At 49.8% G+C, this 19,507-nt stretch overlaps 1 protein-coding gene across 4 annotated transcripts in view; it reads left to right on the forward strand.

Annotated features, from left to right (window-relative positions):
* The first annotated feature begins 7,350 nt into the window (after nucleotides 1-7,350).
* The window catches only part of Olfml2b (olfactomedin like 2B), a 39,512-nt gene continuing 27,355 nt past the window's right edge, over nucleotides 7,351-19,507 (forward strand). For 2 of the 4 annotated variants that reach the window (XM_076547945.1, XM_076547946.1), the window contains exons 1-3: nucleotides 7,612-7,923; nucleotides 10,470-10,733; nucleotides 12,549-12,656. In XM_076547945.1, the coding sequence (XP_076404060.1) occupies nucleotides 7,750-7,923; nucleotides 10,470-10,733; nucleotides 12,549-12,656 (546 nt within the window). In that variant the 5' untranslated portion in view covers nucleotides 7,612-7,749. Of the gene's footprint in view, nucleotides 7,924-10,469; nucleotides 10,734-12,548; nucleotides 12,657-19,507 lie in introns of all 4 variants that reach the window. The other 2 variants (XM_015987914.3, XM_006994437.4) reach the window with 2 other exon arrangements.

The raw sequence follows: 19,507 nt of genomic DNA on the forward strand, positions 1-19,507 counted from the left end.
GCTGTGAAGAGACACCGTGACCATGGCAACTCTTATAAAGGAAAACATTTCAATGGGGCCTGGCTTCCAGTTTCCGAGGTTCAGTCCATTACCATCATGGTGGAGAGCATGGCGGCAGGCAGACATGGTGCTGGAGAAGTGTTCTACATCTGGATCAAGCAAGCAGCAGGAAGAGAGAGACACTGGACCTGGCTTGAGCATTTGAAACCCCAAAGCCTGCCACCACATGACACATTTCCTCTAACAAGACCACGCCTTTTAATCCCTGTCAAGTACTGCCAATCCCTAATGACCAAGCATTCAAATCTACAAACCTGGGGGGGGGGGGCGCCATTCTTATTCAAACCACCACATCTCATCAACCTAAAGAGGTTGCGGGGTGGGAGGGGGTGGGAGGGGGATGATTCACTCCTATAATCCCAGCACTGAGGAAGCTGAAGCAGAAGGAACTGCAAGTTCCAGGCCAGCTTAGTCTACTTAGTGAATTCTAGGGCATAGATGAAGACCCTATCTCAAACAACAGAAACAAGAGAGAGAAGAAGAGGAGGAGGAGAAGGAAAGAGAGAGGGAGGGGAATCTGAGGAGGTGGGGGGTTTCTTTTGAAAGGATAAAGAAAGGTACGTGGGTGATCATGACACAGAAGAAGCAGAGGACAATATTATTTTAGTTTTGTTGCTGGTTTTTGAGACAAGATCTCACTATGTAGCCCTGGCTACCCTTACTGTGTGTCTCAGACTTCCAACCCAGGAAGAGTATGAATCTCCCACATTAAGATGGAAAGAGACGAATACTGGAGTCCATGCTGGGCACCATAGTCCGTAGAGCATGTTCCAGGAAGGACGAAGGTCAACTCAGTCTTGATTGCCTGTTATAGTTAGTGTCATTAGTCAGCTTGGTAGAAGACAGGCCCCTAAGCATGACTGTGATAAATGATCTTGATCACATTATCAGTGTGGGGAGACCCATCTTTACAGCAGGCAGGACCATTCGCTGGCCAGGAGACCCTGGAGTGCAGAAGGAGAAGGTAAGTTAGACTCTCATTCTCTGATTTCTGTTTCCTGAATGTGGATGTGTTGTGAGAGGCTCCACCAAACCCCTGCCACGGCGTCTTCCTCGCCACAATGGACAATGATCTGGAACTGTGAGCCGAGTTCACCGTCTCCCTTACGTCGCTTCTCAATCCTCGTCAGACAATTTCGTCACAGCGGTGGGTAAAGAAACTAAGGCACCGCTTCTCCGGCTCACTTCTTTTTCTCTTCCCATTTTTCTTACTTTCTTTTTTTGTTTTAATGAGACAAAGTGTCACGTAGCCCAGGCTGGCCTTAAACTTGTTAGGTAGCCAAGGCTGGCCTTGAACTCCAGGTGCTCCTGTCTCCACCTCCTGAATGCTAGGAATACGGGTGTGGTGTGACCCACCTTGTCTGACCTCTACTCAGTTCTCTCTCTCTCTCTCTCTCTCTCTCTCTCTCTCTCTCTCTCTCTCTCTCTCTCTCTCTCTCTCTTCTCTCTCTGCCCACATAGAAAGCTGACTTCCTCTCTGCTCCAAACAAAGGACCCAGTGCCTCACCCTTGCTGTCCTGGTGCTGGTGAGGAAGTCAGGCAGCAGAGCAACCTGGCCAGCACACTGGCTTTCACAGCTTTACCCCGACCCCAGTGTGAAGGTCACGGAGTTGGATCTCTGAGTTGAGTTCCCCAAGATCTCCAACAAAGCAGAACCTGGCTCTAGAGTTGCTCTGAAATCAGAGCTGCCCAGAAGGGAGGGGAGACACCAGGCTGGGAGCAGAGTCAGCAAGGTGGGAGGGAGAGGCTGTCTGTCCCAGATAATATTCATTTGGACATGCTGACCAAGTCTCAGGGGACAGGGGGAATAGTGCCCTTTTGTGGAATACATAGACAATGTGAGGAAGCAGAAATGCAGGCAGCATATGTTGGCTCAGCACCCAGAACCTAAACAGCATATCTTTATTGAAAACATAATTTGTGCTTGATAAGCACATGCTGATTTTACTTTGATTGGCTTAAAAATCTACGTTTTAAAAGAGAAATTTCCAGGGTTGGCATAGTAAAGAAATGTAAACGTCCTTAAAAACTGGAGAAATCCAGAGAAGAAACACATATTTTCACTTGGCAAAAAAAAAAAATCCGTGGTAGAAAAAAATTCTCTTCTGTACCTGTTCCTAGGATCCCACAGGAACAATTTGTTTGTGTGTGCCTGTGAGTGCACACATGGAGACCAGGCACCAGCACTGGCTGTCTTCCTCTATTATGGACTTTTATCTCTGCTTTCTATTTTGAGACAGGGCCCTTCACTGGACCTGGTGCTCACTAACTGGCTAGACTGGCTGACCAGCAAGCCCCCAGGGTCCTCTTGTCTCTGCCAGCCAGTGGTTGGAACTGTCAGCACACACCACTAGGCCAGCTTTTTACGTGAGCGACAGGATCCCAACTCTGGTCCTCTCGCTTGTACAGGAAGTAGTTTATCTCCTGAGCCGTGTCCCCAGCCCCTACGATCATAATCTATAGACCACGAGTTCCTGAAGTCGGAGGCCGTGCTGGGTACATGCTGGATCCTAGCGTGCTGTGCCCAATGAGCCAGAGTGCCTGGCTCACCACATATGCTCATCGTATATGAATTGAAGAAGAGAGAACACGGAAGACCAAGGGTGGAATAAGACAAGAAAGCAGCGAAGCAGAGAGAACAGGGAAGAAAGACTTCATTTTCAACCGAGCTTTCCTCCCTGCTCCCACCCACCCCCCCCCCACCCCCCCGCAACATTTATTGCAGTTCCCTGGCCTGGCTCCGACTCTCAGCCAGCCAGGGAAGGGAGATGGCAGAATGATGTTGCTCATGGGACTTGGCCACGCTCTTTGATTCTGCTGCTGTGGGGCAGGTGCTTTCTCTAAATTACACACTGAGGTGGCAGGTCATTTCTAGCCACCCGCCCCACCTGGCAAATGAAGGCTTGGTTGGCAACAGACTGACATTTCAGAGAAAAGCCAGGGGCTCCTGGGTAAACTGGAAAACAGATGCCCTTGCCAAAAGCAAATTTGGCTGGGGGCGGGGCGGGGCGGGGAGTGGGGGGGCTGATGGTTGAGGTGCCTAGGCAATCCCCAGCATCTAGCCATATGCTGGCAGGCAAACACGGGAAGGGTTCCGGGCCTCTGAGAGCTGAAGTGGCACTCTCGGGGCTTCTGAGACCCTCTTGAACATGTCTACAATCCATTTCCACATCTGTAAGAGGAAACGATGCCACCGAGTCGGGGATTGAACATCCCTTGATGCCGGCATAGGCTTCGCTCTCAGTGCAGAGCTGCCATCATGCAGAGACTCCTGTCTTGGTGTCTCGGTGAAGTCATCTGTTAGGCATGGAAAGCTGTATTTACTTTGTACTAACATGCCGAGGGTCGAAGGACATGGAATCAACAAGCTCTTAGTAAGGGGATCAGGGGAGGTAACTCTGCTGTTTGAAAGCCAAACCAAGCCCAACTCTGCACCTTCAGATCAGGGTACCAGATTAGCAGATAGAAGGATGCTGAGGGATAGAGGTTTCTGAAAGGCACATCGCCAAGGATTCCTGGGGAATGCTTGAAAATGTGCTAAAGACATACGTAGCCTGGGCATCAGCACCTCTGACTGGCTGCTCGAACTCCAGTAAGGAAGGGGGTGGGTAGCTTAGTGGTAGAACATGAGCATAGCCTAAGAGATTCGATAATAGGCAGGGACACAGGGAGGCTGGGAGGCTGGGAAGATGAGAGGCAGGGAGGCAAGGAGTCAGGGAGGGAACACTGAGGAGAGCCTTTTCTTATGGTGGGCGTAAAGCTAACTACACTAACCCCATCTGAATGAACATTTTTTTTAATGATTTGAATGAAGACAGAAATTGTGCTTATTGAATTTGGAGCTCACCCAAAGTTAGAACAAAGGTTAAAAAAAAATCATGCATTCAACAGGATGAAATGGATGGGCCAAACCCACCATATTTTTCAGTGGTTAAAAATGTAAAAGCTCATACTTGGGTTAAAACAAAAATCACTGGAATGCAGAGAACAGAGGAAACCAACATAAAATTTCCATATGAAAAACGAAAACTACATTAAGAAAAAGAAATCAACGTGAGTCACGTGAAATGTGACTGCCAAAAAAGCTGAGGCGGCTGCGTGTGCCTTAATGAAAAAACAGTACCAAGAAAGTGAGTGTGGTGACTCAGTCTCGTCATGCCGGTTCTGCGGAGGCTGAGGCAGAAGAATCACTGGGAGCCTGAGGCCAGAGTGCTCAGGCCAGCGAGTTCCAGGCCAGCATAGGCTACAGAGTGAAACCCTGTCTCAAAAACCAAAACCAAAATAAAACAGAATTAAATGTTCTTGAAAAAGAGCAGAGTTAAGAAAAAGAAAAACTGGTTTCTCTGTGCTCTAACCTTTCTTCAGACTGGGGCACTGAGAGAGAGAGAGAGAGAGACAGACAGACAGACAGAGAGACAGAGAGAGAGAGACAGAGAGAGAGACACAGACACAGACAGAGAGAGACAGAGACAGAGAGACAGAGAGAGAGAGAACAAGGGCCCATTCTGAGAATGAGGCAGTTTAGAAGGTGTGTACTTTGTATCATTACGTGAAAGAAAAGCCCTCTGGTGGAGCCCTCTTGGTCATATTCTATGTGGAACCATAAGGCTGAACATGTAAAAGATACTTTAAAAGTGAGTCTTAGAAAAGAGCTATACTCCAGATGAGAAACAAACAGAAGAGATTCATGGTCTCAAGGACAGTGGCTACAGCTCCAAGCATCATGACCATTCAAAGAGAAGTGGGAGGAGGGTAGCATTAGAAAGCCCCACTTTCAGGTTGGTCTCTCATCGGGAATCAAATATCTCTTCCAGAAACTCCTTGCAGGTTTATTCTGTTTGTTGACCAGAATGGAATCCTGCCTTTAGCTGTACAGGAGACAAGAAAATGGAGTATCTGACTATGGGTAGCCAAATCAAGCTTAAATCAATTATGATCAGGTCAACACACCAATACTCCAGAAATAGTAGAGTAGATAATGAAAAGAGTTTGGTTGGTTCCTTGATTACATGACTGAGCTCCTCATTGACAGACTTCTATTGTTGGGGGGAAATGTACGTTTGATTAGGTCATTGCTAGTAGGAGTCTCTGGTACTCCGGTCAAATGCACCCTGGTGGATACAAAATGCTGTTGATGAAGGTAATGGGAAATAAACACATTCAGTTATATTACTTGTAGCTTCCATTTATTCAACCAACAGTCACTGAGTGGCCATTGTGCTTGTGGTAGTTTGCATGAGAATGCCTCCTTTCCCCCATGGGCTCGTATATTTGAATGCTTGGTCCAAAGTGGATGGAACTATTTGGAAAGGATTAGAAGAAGGTGTGGCTTTGTTGGAGGAGGTGTGTCACTAGGAGTGGGCTTGGGGGTTTCAAAAGCTTATGCCAGTCCCAGTTTCTCTCTGTGTCTGCAGCCTGCAAACCAGGATGTAAGCTTAGCTGCTGCTCCAGCACCATGCCTGCCTGCCTGCCTGTAACCATGCTCCCCTCCAGATGGTCATGAAGTCTACTACCCTCTGGAACCATGAGCCCCAATAAAATGCCTTCTTTTTCAAGTTGACTCGATCATGGTGTTTTGTCATGACAACAGGAAAGTAACTAAGACAGCACTCCAGGAACCCGTGGAACCCTGCGGATGTCATACTGAGCCAAGACAGCTACAGGCCCTGCCCTGTTACCGTGGGAAGAGAGGTATGAAGACTATAAATCCCCAACAACCAGTTCTGTGGGAGCACATCACAGAGGAGCCACCCTGGGTCAGGGAAGGCTTTCCTAACCGGTGACTGACACCGGAAAAGGGAATGTGAAGATTAAGGCTGCCGTCTGCCCAAAAATGTATCCAGGTTGCCTTTGATCTATCTACTAGCTGTTGAAACACCCTCACTATGATGGCCATCCTCCTCAGTCTTACTCTTCCATGAAATCCTTGCTGGCCTTCTCACTAGAGTGACCTGCGTCTTCTTTCAGCTGTACAGGATATGGTTGTACTCTGCCTTAGCGTCCCCATTGCTTCTTGTACCTCCCTGATCTACCCAGGAAACTCCTAGCTGAACGTCGCCTTGAACTTGGCTAGCCCTCAACATTTATTTTAACTGGACTTGAAAACTACATTTATAGCATTAACTCCCATCTAGTTTCAGACAAGATTTGATAGTGTTCATAGAAAGGTATGTATGTAGCATTCCCCCCAAAAGTAGGCATCTAGAGGCTTAGTTTTCTTCTCCATAAACATTTTTTTCTCTTTAAAAAAAATACTAATACTTGTTATTATTAGGGTCAAGGGTGTGCGGCTCAGTGTCAGAAAGCTTGTCTAGGATCCAGGAGGCCCAAGTTGGATCCCTAGCATTGAAATAATAATAATAATAATAATAATAATAATAATAAATGGTAATGTTACACTTCTGTCAACTATCATATCTAAGCTGGAGTCTGCTTGATTTATTACTTAAGTCACTCCAACCTTGTCACTTGGCGTTAGGAACAAGATGTTTGGATTGCTCAAGGGGATCGAATCCTTGAATTGGCCAGACTCCACTGAGCATCTTTAGAGGCAGTTGTCCTGGAAGACACAGTGCTCTTCCTGAAAGTGACACATTGTTAATCTTCATAGTAGGCATATACAGGGGACACTAATTAAGAGCACAACGTCATGCTATCACGACGTTGCAAATACACACCCTTTAAAGAAGATCTGGTCAGAGAGAGAGAGGCCTGGCGATTCGTCCTAAACCACGGAGATTGTAAGAAGTGTGCCCTGTGGCAGTCGTTTGGTTTTGGGGAGTCACCAGGACAAGCAGAGCGCCAGAGACCTGTAGCCAGTATCCTTACTTTCAGCATTTATCTAACTCTGCCACACTCTGGCAGAGATTCAAGATGCAACCTCTGGGTGGAGGTATTAGGTTCTCAAGTTGTGGCAGGCACGCGGACTACCATTGGCCTTAAGTTCAAAGCTGCCCGCACTCCCGATGGAGTCAAGTCCGGCAGTCGTTTCTCCTCTGTCCAGGTTGTAGTCCAGGGACTCTGCTGGGACTTGGGCGTGAAGAAAACTCGAGAAAAGGCACACGAAGTCCCACTAGGGTCAGCATCTACAGCCCGAAGCAAAGCCAGCCGCGCCCTACCCACGCCGGCCAGCGACCACTAGCGCGCAGCGGCTGATCCGGGAGGAGGCGGGGTCCCCAGGCGCTGAGCCCGAGTCTTTGCGCTTCCCGGTCCTCCTCCTCCGCGCCTTCACTGGCTGCATCTTTCGGCCCCGGCACAATAGAGGCTCCGCCCTCCCTCCGCGCCAGCCCCGCGGCGCCCTGGGCCAGCAGCCCTCCCTCGCCTCCCCGCGCTGTGGCCACTGTCCGTCCTGCACCCGGTCCCCGTGCGCTTCGAGCTTCCCGGCGCCAGCCTTCCACCTGAGCCCACCCCGCGGCGACGCCCTCCAGGAGCCCGCACCCGCCTCCGCCCCCTCAGTCACCTCTTTCTTGCGACCTCTGCACAGTTCTAGGCTGCTGGGGTCGGGGAGGAGATGCTCAGGGTCTCTGGGGAGCGCAGTCCTGCTCTACTCAGCCACACCCAGCTTTAGACGGCTCTCTGAGCGGCCACTCTTCCGGACTCCAGTGAAGACGCCTTCCAGCCTGTCTTTGCTGAGACCCCCTACCCAAGGTGGTCTCTGTAGGGACTAAGGTCCCTGTTGTTGCATCACTCATGGCCAATCCTCTGCCATTAGTTCTTTGCTTTGCTCTGGTGGTGACACGGGTCTGGGGATCCAGTACTCCTCCCACAGGGACAAGCGAGCCCCCTGAGGTGCAAACAGTGGCGCCCACGGAGGATGACACTCTGCAAAACGAGGCGGACAACCAGGAGAACGTTTTATCTCAGGTAGGATGAAGAATCCCTTGCCCTCCCCTCTTGCCTTGGGGGATGGCGAGGGCGTGAGGCTGGTCCTGGATGAAGAGTTTGTGAGCGGCTGTTTTTCTCTTTATTTTTATTGAGAAGGGTATTTACTTTTCACTTACCACAGTATGTTGTCTGTTTGGTTTTGGACAGGCTTTCTTGTAGACCAGGCTGGCTTCCAGCTCACTGTGTAGCTGAGGCTAGCCTTGAACTTCGGTTCCTACGACCTTCACTTCTCAAGGGTGGAGATTCCACCACACTGGCTTTTTGTTTTGTTTTGTTAAGGTATCCTCTTAAAAGTCAGGGTATGGGTCCTCCTCTCACAACTGTGGAGTGTTTCGAGCTTTCCAAGTCAGGAGAAAGGAGGGAAAAGGAGGACTTCATACACTCCTTGAGAAGAAAGGTGTGTGTGTGTTGGTGTGATGGATGTGAAAAGTACCTCTTGCCTGTGAGACTGCTTGTCAGAATCGGAATGTGTAATCAGGAGGGCATGCTGGCTAGGAGGCAGATGGCATAAGCCATGGGAGCTGTTTCATGGCCTCAGATGAGACACTCGTGCAGAAGCATGGGGTGAAGACAGAGCTGCCACATGTGTGAGGCATACGAGGGGAACCCCAGAACAGAGAGATTTATGTTAAGACCTGGTTCGTTGGGAGTAGGGAGGGGAAGTGCAGACCCACACGGTTCTGGCTGATTCTCAGTGGGGGGCCAAGTGACCCATGATAGTGATGAGCGTTGTGGCGTGACCATTTATAAATCTAACTCAGTCCTCAAAACACCCTGATGGCCCTCCCAGAGATGAGGGGGAGAAGCTAAAAGTGAAAGGGAGAGCCTGGCTTCGGGCAGTCTCCAGCCTGGTTCTCAGGACTGTAAGGGACACTTCTCTCACTTATGTGGCATTCGTGCTCTCCAAAGCGGGCACGCTGATGTGCAGCGGACGTCACCGTGGTCCTCAGGATGAATAATGTCGGAGAAAGGATGCTGAGCGCATTGCCTGTACCTCCATTGGGCCCTCAGTCTGGGTCTTTTCTCTGTGTCGAGAGAGAGCTGTCAGCCCTACTTTGGGTTTGATCAAATGCTCGTTTCTTCTTTTAATAATTATGCTAACATATGCCCTCTGCCCACCCATAACCTCACACTGACCCTTAAATTGAAAAGACTTAAAATCCCTCCCGCTGGGGCTCTGGAAAACCATAAACAAAAGCTTGCCTGAAACCGGAGCTTCCTGAAGGGAAGGAACCCATCCAGGGTTCTCTGAGCAAGGTTGCATAGGAATCTAGGCGGTTTCAGAAAGGAGACAGGAACGATTTACTCTCAGCGTGGAGAGACGAGCTGCTTAAGTCACCCTGAGCTAAATACACCTCCTCCTTCCACTTGGTCCAGGCTGTGTATGACAACAATCCTAAAGCAAACATTAGCTTTAGAAGAAACCCAACCGTTGCAAGGAAAACATTACACGCCTTCTTCCCGCAGACAGCATCCCAAGTTCCAAGCCTGCCTGCTGCCATCATTAGTCAAAGAAAGGGACCCCTCTGCCTAGTTAGGATAGGAGCCTTGGCTTTGGGGATATAGGGCCTACTGGCCATGAGTCAATGGGGCTTAGGAGGGCTTTTCTCCCAGGGTAGGGACAGCAGAAAGCCTGCCTGGGGAGGCTGGGAGGAGCATGTACCCAGAAGGAAATGTTTAACATTCTAGATGCAGCAAGCACAGCTATTTCTGTTCTTCTGGTTCGTGGCTGGAGTTTTGGGTCAGTAGCCAAAGGAACTCTGAGGCTACATAAACCTTAGAGACTTCTGGATCTGTTTTTTTTTTTTTTTTTTCTTGTCTCTACCAGTTCTCTGTCAATCTAATCCATCTTTGGAGGCTCACGTCAAATACCACTTCCTCCTAGCAGTCTTCCCTAGCTCCCAGGTGGAGTCTCAGCTCCCAGCACAAGTTTATCCCCGCTCTTCAGGGGCACTCAGTCAGCACTGTCGAGTGTGTGTGGCTTATTTATAGTTACAGTGGGCTGTTCAGGAACAGGTTCTCTGTCCGGCCCATCATTACCCCTCAGCATGCTTTGCACAGACCTGAGGAGGTCCTCTGTAAGTGCTGAATGAATAAATGGCTGAGAAGTCTGTAGTCCTCACTGCCCAAGACAAGCTTTCCCAATCCCTCCGTCAAACGTGTCTCCATTTCTAATATAAACCTGGATTTGAGCTAAGGGGAAGGGATGTTGAAAGAACGATGTAGATTGGGTTTTGTTTGTTTGTTTGGTTTTGGTTTTTGCTTGTTTTCTTTAAACGATAAAAGGCTAAGAGCCCGCCTGAGAAAGACACAGCTTTCCAAGGCCAACGTACTAGCGGAGTTCTGAGCACATTCAAGGAAATGTCTGCGTCAGCGAATTGTGAGCCATGACTTGTTCATTCCATGGCTCGGGGCTAAAGTCTTTGGCTAGGGCAGGACCTTGACAAAGCGAAATGTCAGCCTCCTTGAGTTGCATGGTTTTGCATCCCTCCGACTCGGTGGCCGGTCCCTCTGTGTGTGTCTAGTTGCTGGGGGACTACGACAAAGTGAAGGCTGTGTCGGAGGGCTCCGACTGCCAGTGCAAGTGTGTGGTGAGACCTCTGGGCCGAGAAGCCTGCCAAAGGATCAACGCGGGCGCTTCCAGAAAGGAAGACTTCTACACGGTGGAGACCATCACCTCGGGCTCCTCCTGTAAATGTGCTTGTGTGGCGCCCCCATCGGCAGTCAATCCTTGTGAGGGAGACTTCAGGCTCCAGAAGCTGCGGGAGGCTGACAGCCGGGATTTGAAGGTAGGAGCTGGTATGGGGAAGGGCCTTGGGTGAGAGGGTCCCTTGGGGAATCTCAGAGACTAGAGACTCATAGCCAGGCCTTTGAAGAAGGTCAGGCCTGGCCCCTGGAGTCTTCAGTGTGGATTTGAAGCTGATCTAACAAACTGGACATTTTCAGCTCTGAAGTCGGAGAGAGATGGGGACGGGGACGGGGGGTGGGGGGAGCAAATTATGCCCTATGCCCACCCCTCCTATGGAACCAGGGAGGTCGGGCCTAGGGGGAATCTGGCAGGCTCATCTGGCCAAAAGAACCTCAGTGTTCTCCAGGAAAATCACGGTTACAACTTAATGTCAGCCTACCATGCACACCAAAGGCGTTAAAGGCACAAGGAAGAGTGAGCCGTTTGGTCCTGGCATGACTGTTAGCGTGGCCTGCTCTGGTCAGGTCTTTACACTGCTCCCGGGCTCGTGTTGCGTAGTGTGGGGAAATTGAGTCCTGTGTGGGCAGCCTCGTGATTGCCTGAGGGCTTCAGGTGCCCTGCTCTTGCTCCTTCCCTTGCAGTGGGGTGGTCAGAACGCCTTGTGGTCCAGTCACTGCTCCATGATCCTCCTTCACTTCTGTGAGCTCAGCCTCCTTGAATATAATGTGGAGGGGCTTGCGGGATCTGGGGACACTGATGGATGGCACCTAGTGAGCCGTTGGCATCATGCCCACGAAGCCTGCGTAAATGAATGGGGAGATCTGATGTGCTTCTGATAGGTCGAGGGTCTGACACCTACTCACTGATCTGGTAGCCATCCATTGGTCTTTAAGCAGAGAAGTGTTTAGCAGGACAAGGAATGCCTCAGGCTTGGTCATGTGATTCAGGGTGGTAGCTCTACCCAGAGAGACTTTCTGAAGCCGATGCCACAGTATTCAGTTCTAGGGTTGGACTCTGGGGTTTTTTTCTGGAACCACAGCAGGCAGAAACCTATTAGGGATCAGAAAAGTCATCCAAGTCCATACTATCCAGCTGTGGGATTTCCTGAGCTGGAAAGAGAGCTTCTAAACGCCGAGCATGTCAGTGGGGAGTTCTTCATTTGGAAGCAAAGCAAGGAGATGCATGGGGAGCAGAGATTACAAAAGCACTCTCCAAACACAAGTCCTTGGTTGGAAGGAAGGCTCTTCTCCATGTCTCACTTTTGTGTGCACTTTTGCCTGAGCTCTGTAGGCCCTGGATGCTGCCGGAGCCTTGGAAAAAACAAGAAGGCTGTATTCTCTAGGGCAGGTGGCCACTTCAAACATGGGCTACTGTGTTGTTTATAACCCAGGATCAGTTTAGTTTTTTGTACTGGGAAGACAGTAGGTGCCTTTCAGGGTCGTTATTCCAGGATGGAGTTAAGGGTTTTGGAAGCATGTCCTCAAGGTGTTGTTGACATTCACAGCCACTATGCTGAGTATGGGTGGGTTACCTGTTAGGAAAGAGTCTCACACGTATGTTGAGAGAGCAGATGAGAAGGCCCCAAGGAACTTAGAGTCTAGTAAGAAAGGCAGGTGAGGGCAGCTGACCTGTGCTGTAACCGACATAAACAGCTTATGGAAGTGTGCAGACCTCAGGTTTACGTTCATGTAAGGTCTTCTAATTGTCTTTTTGCAGGCAGAATACATATCACAGCTGGGGCTTATCTGTGTCCTTCCCTACACAAATGTGCTTCTGAGGGCCCCTCTCAGTTCCTGGCTAGTGGCTTCTCTGTAGAGTCTCCAACACAGAGATCTAAAAGGGAACTTCTTTCCTGGGGTTCTGTTGGCCCCAGCCCTGAACCTCAACTAACTAACCCTCTACTCTTGCTTCTTAGCTTTCCACAATTATAGACATGCTGGAAGGTGCTTTCTATGGCCTGGATCTTCTAAAGCTACATTCAGTCACCACTAAACTGGTGGGGCGCGTGGATAAACTGGAGGAGGTAAGGAAGATTCTAGTCTTACTATGGCTTTGTTTGTTTGTTTGTTTGTTTTTGCGATCGAGCCCCAAAAGATATAGCATTTTAGTTCTCCTCACTCAGCCCTACTGGGAGAGGCTCCTGGACGGGTGCTGTTGCCTGGCATCTAGCATCTAGCTCTTGTGCCCAAAGAGTTACTGCTTCCAGCCCAAATCTATTACCTTAGTTTCCAAGTGTTCCTCTGGAGCAGTGGTTCTCAACCTTCCTAATGCTGCGGCCCCTTAATACGATTTCTCATGTTGTGGTGACCCCCCCCCATTATAAAATTATTTTGTTGCTACTTCATATCTGTAGTTTTGTTACTGTTATGAATTGTAATGTAAATATACCAAAGGGGTCACAACCCACAGGTTGAGAACCACTGCTCTAAGCGCTGGTTTTAATGATGTGATGACCATGAACATTTCAATATTCCTCATGAACTGGATAGGCTCTTGGGGAGATGAGGGTAAACATTCCCACAGTGCAATGCTGGGAATGCTGGGGCAGAGAAGATGCATCACCACGTTCGTGATTAGCTCACTCAGCACTTTCCCTTCTGTGTGACTGTGAGATGAGTCCGTTGGTAGAGGGGCTTCTGCATGTTTACCTGAGTTCAATCCCTGGGACCCACATAGTGGAAGGACAGTACAGACTTCTCCAACGGGGGCCTCTGACCTCCACACAAGTGCTGTGGCACACACACATACACACATACAGAGAGAGAGAGAGAGAGAGAGAGAGAGAGAGAGAGAGAGAGAGAGATTTTTAACTGCCCCCAAAAGCCAGTCATGGTAGCCCATGACTCTAATCCCACCTCTTGGGAAGCAGAGGCAGGAGGATCATGCGTTCAAAGCCAGCTTGAACTACACAACAAGGCTTGTCTCCCAACACTGTCTTAGAAGTGAACCCCAGTTCCCCTTCTAACACCCTTAGATTTAGACCTTCCCTACTGTGAAGAGTTTTCAGAATATGAACATTGTTCTTGGGACATTAGTGGGTCTAAAGTCACTTCAGTGGCCAAGTGTGATAAGAAGGGTCCAGGGTCTACAACTTGAGTCTGCAGACAGAGTGAGTGAGGCAGCCGCATGAACCGCATCAGTCCCCTCTACTCTGCCCACTGTCCCCAGAGGGGCTTCCTGGAGAGGTAGGCCCGATGTGGATGGCTAGAATCAAAACCAGGACCCCTCCAGATGGGTTGGTTCTGAAAGGTCAAACCGGAGTTCAGAGCTGGAAAATGCCTCTGTCCCCAGAGTCCCCTACAACTGTCCAAATGCGTGATATCCCTTTAAGAAAACGATTAACAGCCACCCTGTATACTTCCATTTGCCCTTGACCGCCACATAGTTTCCATTCTTTCTAGCAAGAACAGCTTGGGGAAGATAGCACTGTGAGAGACTACTAGCGGTCAGGGTCAGGTACCCGTCCTCAGAGGAGACCAGTGGGATGGACTCTGAAGAAGGGCCCAGCCCATCCCCACCCCTGTGGCAGCACCCTTGACTCTGGCTGAGGGTGGAAGTCGGGGGGGGGGGGGGGGTGGATCTGGTGCAGTGCAGTGGCCCAGCAGGATGGCACTTAGGCATTGAGGTTTTGTCTCCATCGTCATAGAGACGAGAGTATCTCTTTTCAAAACTCACGTTTGGTAGCCAGCGTTGGACTTTTATAATAATAATCCTTGTATTTACACAGCATTTTACAATTTTTTTTTTTAAAAAAAAAACATTCCATATACATTTAGTGATTTGTTTCTGTGAGCTGAGCAGGATGTGAGACCTCAGGAAATTCCATGGCTTGCCTGAAATCAAGGGAAAAGAAGCCTAGGGCTGGGTTCTGGTTCAGGCCTTCTGGTTCTGGTCCAGGACTCTCCCTAATCAATCTCAGAAGTTCCTTCCAGTCCTTGTTGTCTACCCTGTAGGCATCAGTTTTTCCTAACCAGAGTTTGAAAACCATAGCTCTTCCAAGGGAGTTTCTAGGCAGAGCTGTGGCTGGGTCCCATATGCATGAAGGTCCCACTCCACGGAGGTTTCCCGAAGCCAGACAGCCCGAGGCGACAGGTCGTTGCGCTGACAGGAGTCTTTGACCCATGAAGTACAGCACTGTATCTTAGACTGAGGTGGAATCAAGACTGTGCCGGCTGTCTGTCTGGGGTTTGCAGTAATTGAAAAGGCAGAATGTTGGGTAAATGGAAAAAACACGCCTTCTTCCCTCCAGCTTGGCTCTGTGGGAGGAATTGAAATCAAATTCTGTTCCCACTCCTTGCAGATTCTTGAATCCCAAGGGGAGTTCTTTGGAGGTCAGACGAGAGCGAAGGAGGTCAGATTGGAGGGGCTGTTCTCTCAGAGTCAGCCTGTTGCCTGGCAGTGCAGGCGGGCACACACGTGCACATCTGTCTCGGGCGCAGAGGGGAATGGAGGCATGGGAACCTCATTTGCAGAGGAAAGAGGAAGAAGAGAGAAATGGATCCCGGTTCAGAGCCTCCTCACTCTCAGTGAAATCCTCCCTGGCAGCTCTGCCTGTGGGTCGGGTTTAGTTAAGCTTTTCTTTTAAATGATGGAAAAGATACATGCTTAGGCACAGGCACAGTGAACATACAGCTTGATAGCTCATGATAATGCAAATCTCCGAGAAACCACCATCCAGCTGAAGACAGTGATGTTCGCGCACCACAGCCTGCATGCCCTCCCAGGCTCACCCCCAGGGAAACTTCATCCTCCTCCTTCTTTTCTTTCTTCCCCCCCCCCTTTTTTTTAAGATTTATTTCATTTTTATATGTTTGAGCGTTTACCACATGTGTGCCCATGGAAGTCACAAGAGGGCATCAGATCCCCTTGAACTAGAGTTAAAGAGGGTTGTAAGCCACCAGGTGACTGCTGGGAACTGAAACCCTGTCCTCTGCAAGAGCAGCCAGTGCTCTAACCACTGGTCCATCCCTCCAGTCCCCTCCTTGCTTTGCTCTACAGGTTTATTCTTCAAGGTTGAGTGGCCAAGTGTGATAATAGTTTTGTCTGTTTTTGAACTTTGATTATATAGACTCCTACAGATCACTCAACTTCACATTTTTAACATTTAACTCTTGTTTTTGTGTCTTATTCCCTCATTTTTATTCCTGTGTACTAGTCCAGTACATGGATATACTGCAGTTTATCTATACATTTGGTGATTTTTAAGACATGTGCATTATTTCCAAATTCATCCTTTAGAAGAGCCCAGGAACGCCCCTGTGTAGGAATAGCCCTGAACGTGTGCCCTGGCACATGCTTGCTTGCATTTTCCATGGCATAGACAAAGAATGGAGTGAGGGGTTTACCAGTTGTCTTAGACCAGTGACTCTCAACCTTCCTAATGCTGTGACCCTTTAATACAGTTCCTCATGTTGTGGTGATCCACAATCATAAAATATCTTGTTGCTACTTCATAACCAATTTTGCTACTGTTATGAATAGTAATGCAAATATCTGATATGCAGGATATCTGTTGTGTGACCTCCAAAGGGGTCATGGCCCACAGGTTGAGAATTGCTGTCTTAGACTTTAAGGGGGTCTTGCCAAACTGTCTTCTCAAGTGAGTCCAAGTTTATACTCCCTCCAAGCAGATATGAACCTTCATCAGCACTTGATAATATCCGGCTTTCTAATTTGGGGAGGGAGGATATACTCTAGTGAAACTACTTTATTGAGTTCCAAAATCTGAACCCCAAACACCTTTCACTTTGGGGAGGCCTGAAACACATGCACCCTGCTTTTAGAGCTGGCCCAGGAAGAAGAAACAGCCAGTGACCTTCAGCATGGTAGACTCATGCTGACCCCCTCCTGCCCGTGGCTGGGGAGCGGGAGAGAAATCAGAGAATACCGTGGGGGAGTTGGAGTTGAAAGGTGGGGAGAGGTGAGGACTGGAAGTTTAAGAGGGAAACCTATAGCTTCCAAAGGAGGCAAGGACAAACCCTGATAATTGCATATAGACCTGGGCAGCACTGATTCAACATAGGCAAAGATTTCATCCTTTAACCCCAGGTGTATCAAGGACATAGAGATTTGCCAGGCTGTCCAAGACTGAGAATGGATTCTAAAGGCTTCATCGATTCTGTTGCTGAGCCCAGCCTCCCCCCCCACCCCCACTGTGTGTGGCTTTCCCTTTGTTCCTACGCACCCATGAGCACTGGGGGGGACACTGTGTGTCAGCTGCATCATTTTCTTCAGATAATGCTGCCTCTGAGGAAGCTTAGAAGTCTCTGATGGTTTTTGCAGGCTCAGAACAACCCCCACCCCCAGAATGCACTGGCCCAGGCATCAATGAGGGTCTCCCCGAAATCTGAAGATCTATTGCTTTCTGTGTTCCTGGCTCAGAAGGCAACATCAGAGGAGCAGTCCTTACTCAGGGGGATACGTGTTTGCACTAACTACTAGGAAATGTAATTTTCACCTGTGTGGTGCTGGCAGTAAGTTAGGGAAACCTAACTTGGCTTTCCAAACTTCCCAGTCCATCAAAACACCCCAAGAGCTCACTCTCCCGATCAAAGTGTCCTCTTTAGAAGAGCTCTCTGTAGTCATTTCACATTTGTGGCTTCCTCAAGCCGCAGCTTTGGAGAGGAAGGTTCACCCCATCTCCTGCAAGCACACACTGAAAAGGCAAAGGGGTCAGCGAGAATGTTTCCAAAATACATTCCAGCTTTACTTAATTCAATTTACATCTTAATATGAGTTCAAGCCAAGTTCCACCTCTCCTGGGGTTATATATGCTTCACATCTAATTTGCTACTGTGGAACTCAAGCTTTCCTTCTTGGCTAAAGGTAAAGGGAGTCAGCCTCCCTTCCACTGGCCTAGGAAGAGCTCATCACTGCCAGGATATGGGGGAGCATGTGGCTTGGTTTTGGGGGTCAGTGTCTAAAGGTTCATCTAACACAGAAACTCAGGAACCCGGAACTTATCTGATCTGATTCCCCTCCCAAGCTTGGGCTCTCCAGAGGGCAGCTGGCTAGGGATCTCTTGAGGGCAGCTGGGTAGTATTGCTCTTTGTTCCCCGGGCCTGGCTCAGCAGCACCTGACGCGCACAAGATGCTAAGCAGCTGGGTAGTTGGGGAGGGATTTAGAGCAGCAGCCGGTGGTGGCTCCCTCTCCCCAGGTCCACCTGCTCCACCAGCTGTGGTCAGAGGGACTGGGGGCCACAGCCTGCTCGTCCCCGCCATCAGGAGCACCGGCTGTTGGCAGCTGCTCTTCCCACTCCAGCTCTCTTAGGAGGAGCGGGGGGACAGCTGTGAGCTGGGATAACTGTCCTTGGCCATCTGCTCCCGAGTTGTGTCCCTGAGGGCTCAGGGCAGGAGGGGACAGCCAGGGCAAGCCCAGGATCCACTAGCCCTTCTGCTGTTGATTCCTTCATCCCAATACTGCTGCAAGGCCACTCCAGGCTTGCTCTCAGCCTGGTGCACAGTCATGCCTTCCAGGCAGCCTGCTGCATGGCATGGGAGCAAGGTTTGGCCTACGTGCAGCCTGGCCCAGCTTCCCCCAACAGGTGTCTAATGTATCCCAGGATTCTTCCTTTCCTCCCTGTCTCGGCCATGCCAACCATAGCTCTTCTTTCCTTCCACATCGGTTTGCTAAACTGGGACAGAAAGGGCCACTCTACTGCAGCGTCACCTGTATGTCCCCAGCCCTGCCCTCCCCCACCCAGGGTCTCTGCCACATACAACTCCTTGTCTGTTCTCTGTCAGAGGCCTGGGTGCGGTGGATGCCTCCATTCTTTCTCCAAAGGGCCTGGAGAGGTTCTGTCGATGGCATGGTTATAAAACCAGGCTGTGACCTCCAGAGGCTTTCTCCATGCATACTCGTCATGGTTCTGGTTAGAGAAGCAAGGCCGTGGAGAGCTTCCAGAGTTCTGCTGCCTTACTCTGTCTCCCTCATAGTTTTGTCCTAAGAAAGGCATCGAACCTTTTGTCTCTACCTACCATGCCCCCATCCTTGTCCAATAACTATCAAAGTCCAGGGTAGAGTCTGCACCCAGAGGACACCCTTTCCCCATGCCCACCCCACCAGTGTGCACATTTGGATGTACTGGCTTCCACACTATGCCAAAGTATATGCCAAGCAGTGTGCTGATGAATATCCCGTGCTGACCCCAATCCCACCCATGTGTTATTTCTACGTTGCCCAGGGACTCTGCCCAGCTCACATGCTCCCTCCCTCTGGGTTTTGTACCTCTAGCTACAGTTAGCATTGATACCTTTCCCCACCTGACCACATGGGCTTGCTCTGGGCTGGTAGCCTGCTGTGCCCAAATGCATGCCTCTCTAGCACATGGCACCTCTTTAGTCAACACTCCCTAGTTCCCTAGCTCTGCCTAGTCTAGGGACTTATAGCCAAGCTTCCAGATCTTGTGTTCAGCCTTCTGTTCCGGCCCTCTGGGATGCCTGCTCTTTCACATTTCCTCCTCACCCTCTACTTCATGTCACCAGGATCTTTGGCAGGAGCCATGTAGTATGCTGGCTTAAGCCAGATAGGCACCCTTCTTGCTATCTTCAATGAACTCTCCAAGAGCCAAGTTGTATACATCATAAATGCCATGGTTCCAGCTGTCCCAGAAGGGAAGAGCTCGAGGCATGAAGTCATGGAGTTCACCCATTTGACAGGGTAGGATCCTAAGCACCCTGAGTGGGTGAATGCCCTGCCCCACGCCTCCAAGAAGTGCCCCCACAAAAGGCCCTTGGTGTGACGAAGGCAGAGCCTCACAGAGGACCAGCAGCCATGCATGGGAGGTGGCTGAGGGGAGGTAGCCACAAAGGGGCAGCTGCTGCTGCTGCCACCCTGGGGACATCAGCTGACTCAGCCCAACAGGCTGATGGGGG

This window comes from Peromyscus maniculatus, chromosome 11, assembly GCF_049852395.1.
Source record: "Peromyscus maniculatus bairdii isolate BWxNUB_F1_BW_parent chromosome 11, HU_Pman_BW_mat_3.1, whole genome shotgun sequence".
Lineage (NCBI taxonomy): Eukaryota > Metazoa > Chordata > Mammalia > Rodentia > Cricetidae > Peromyscus > Peromyscus maniculatus.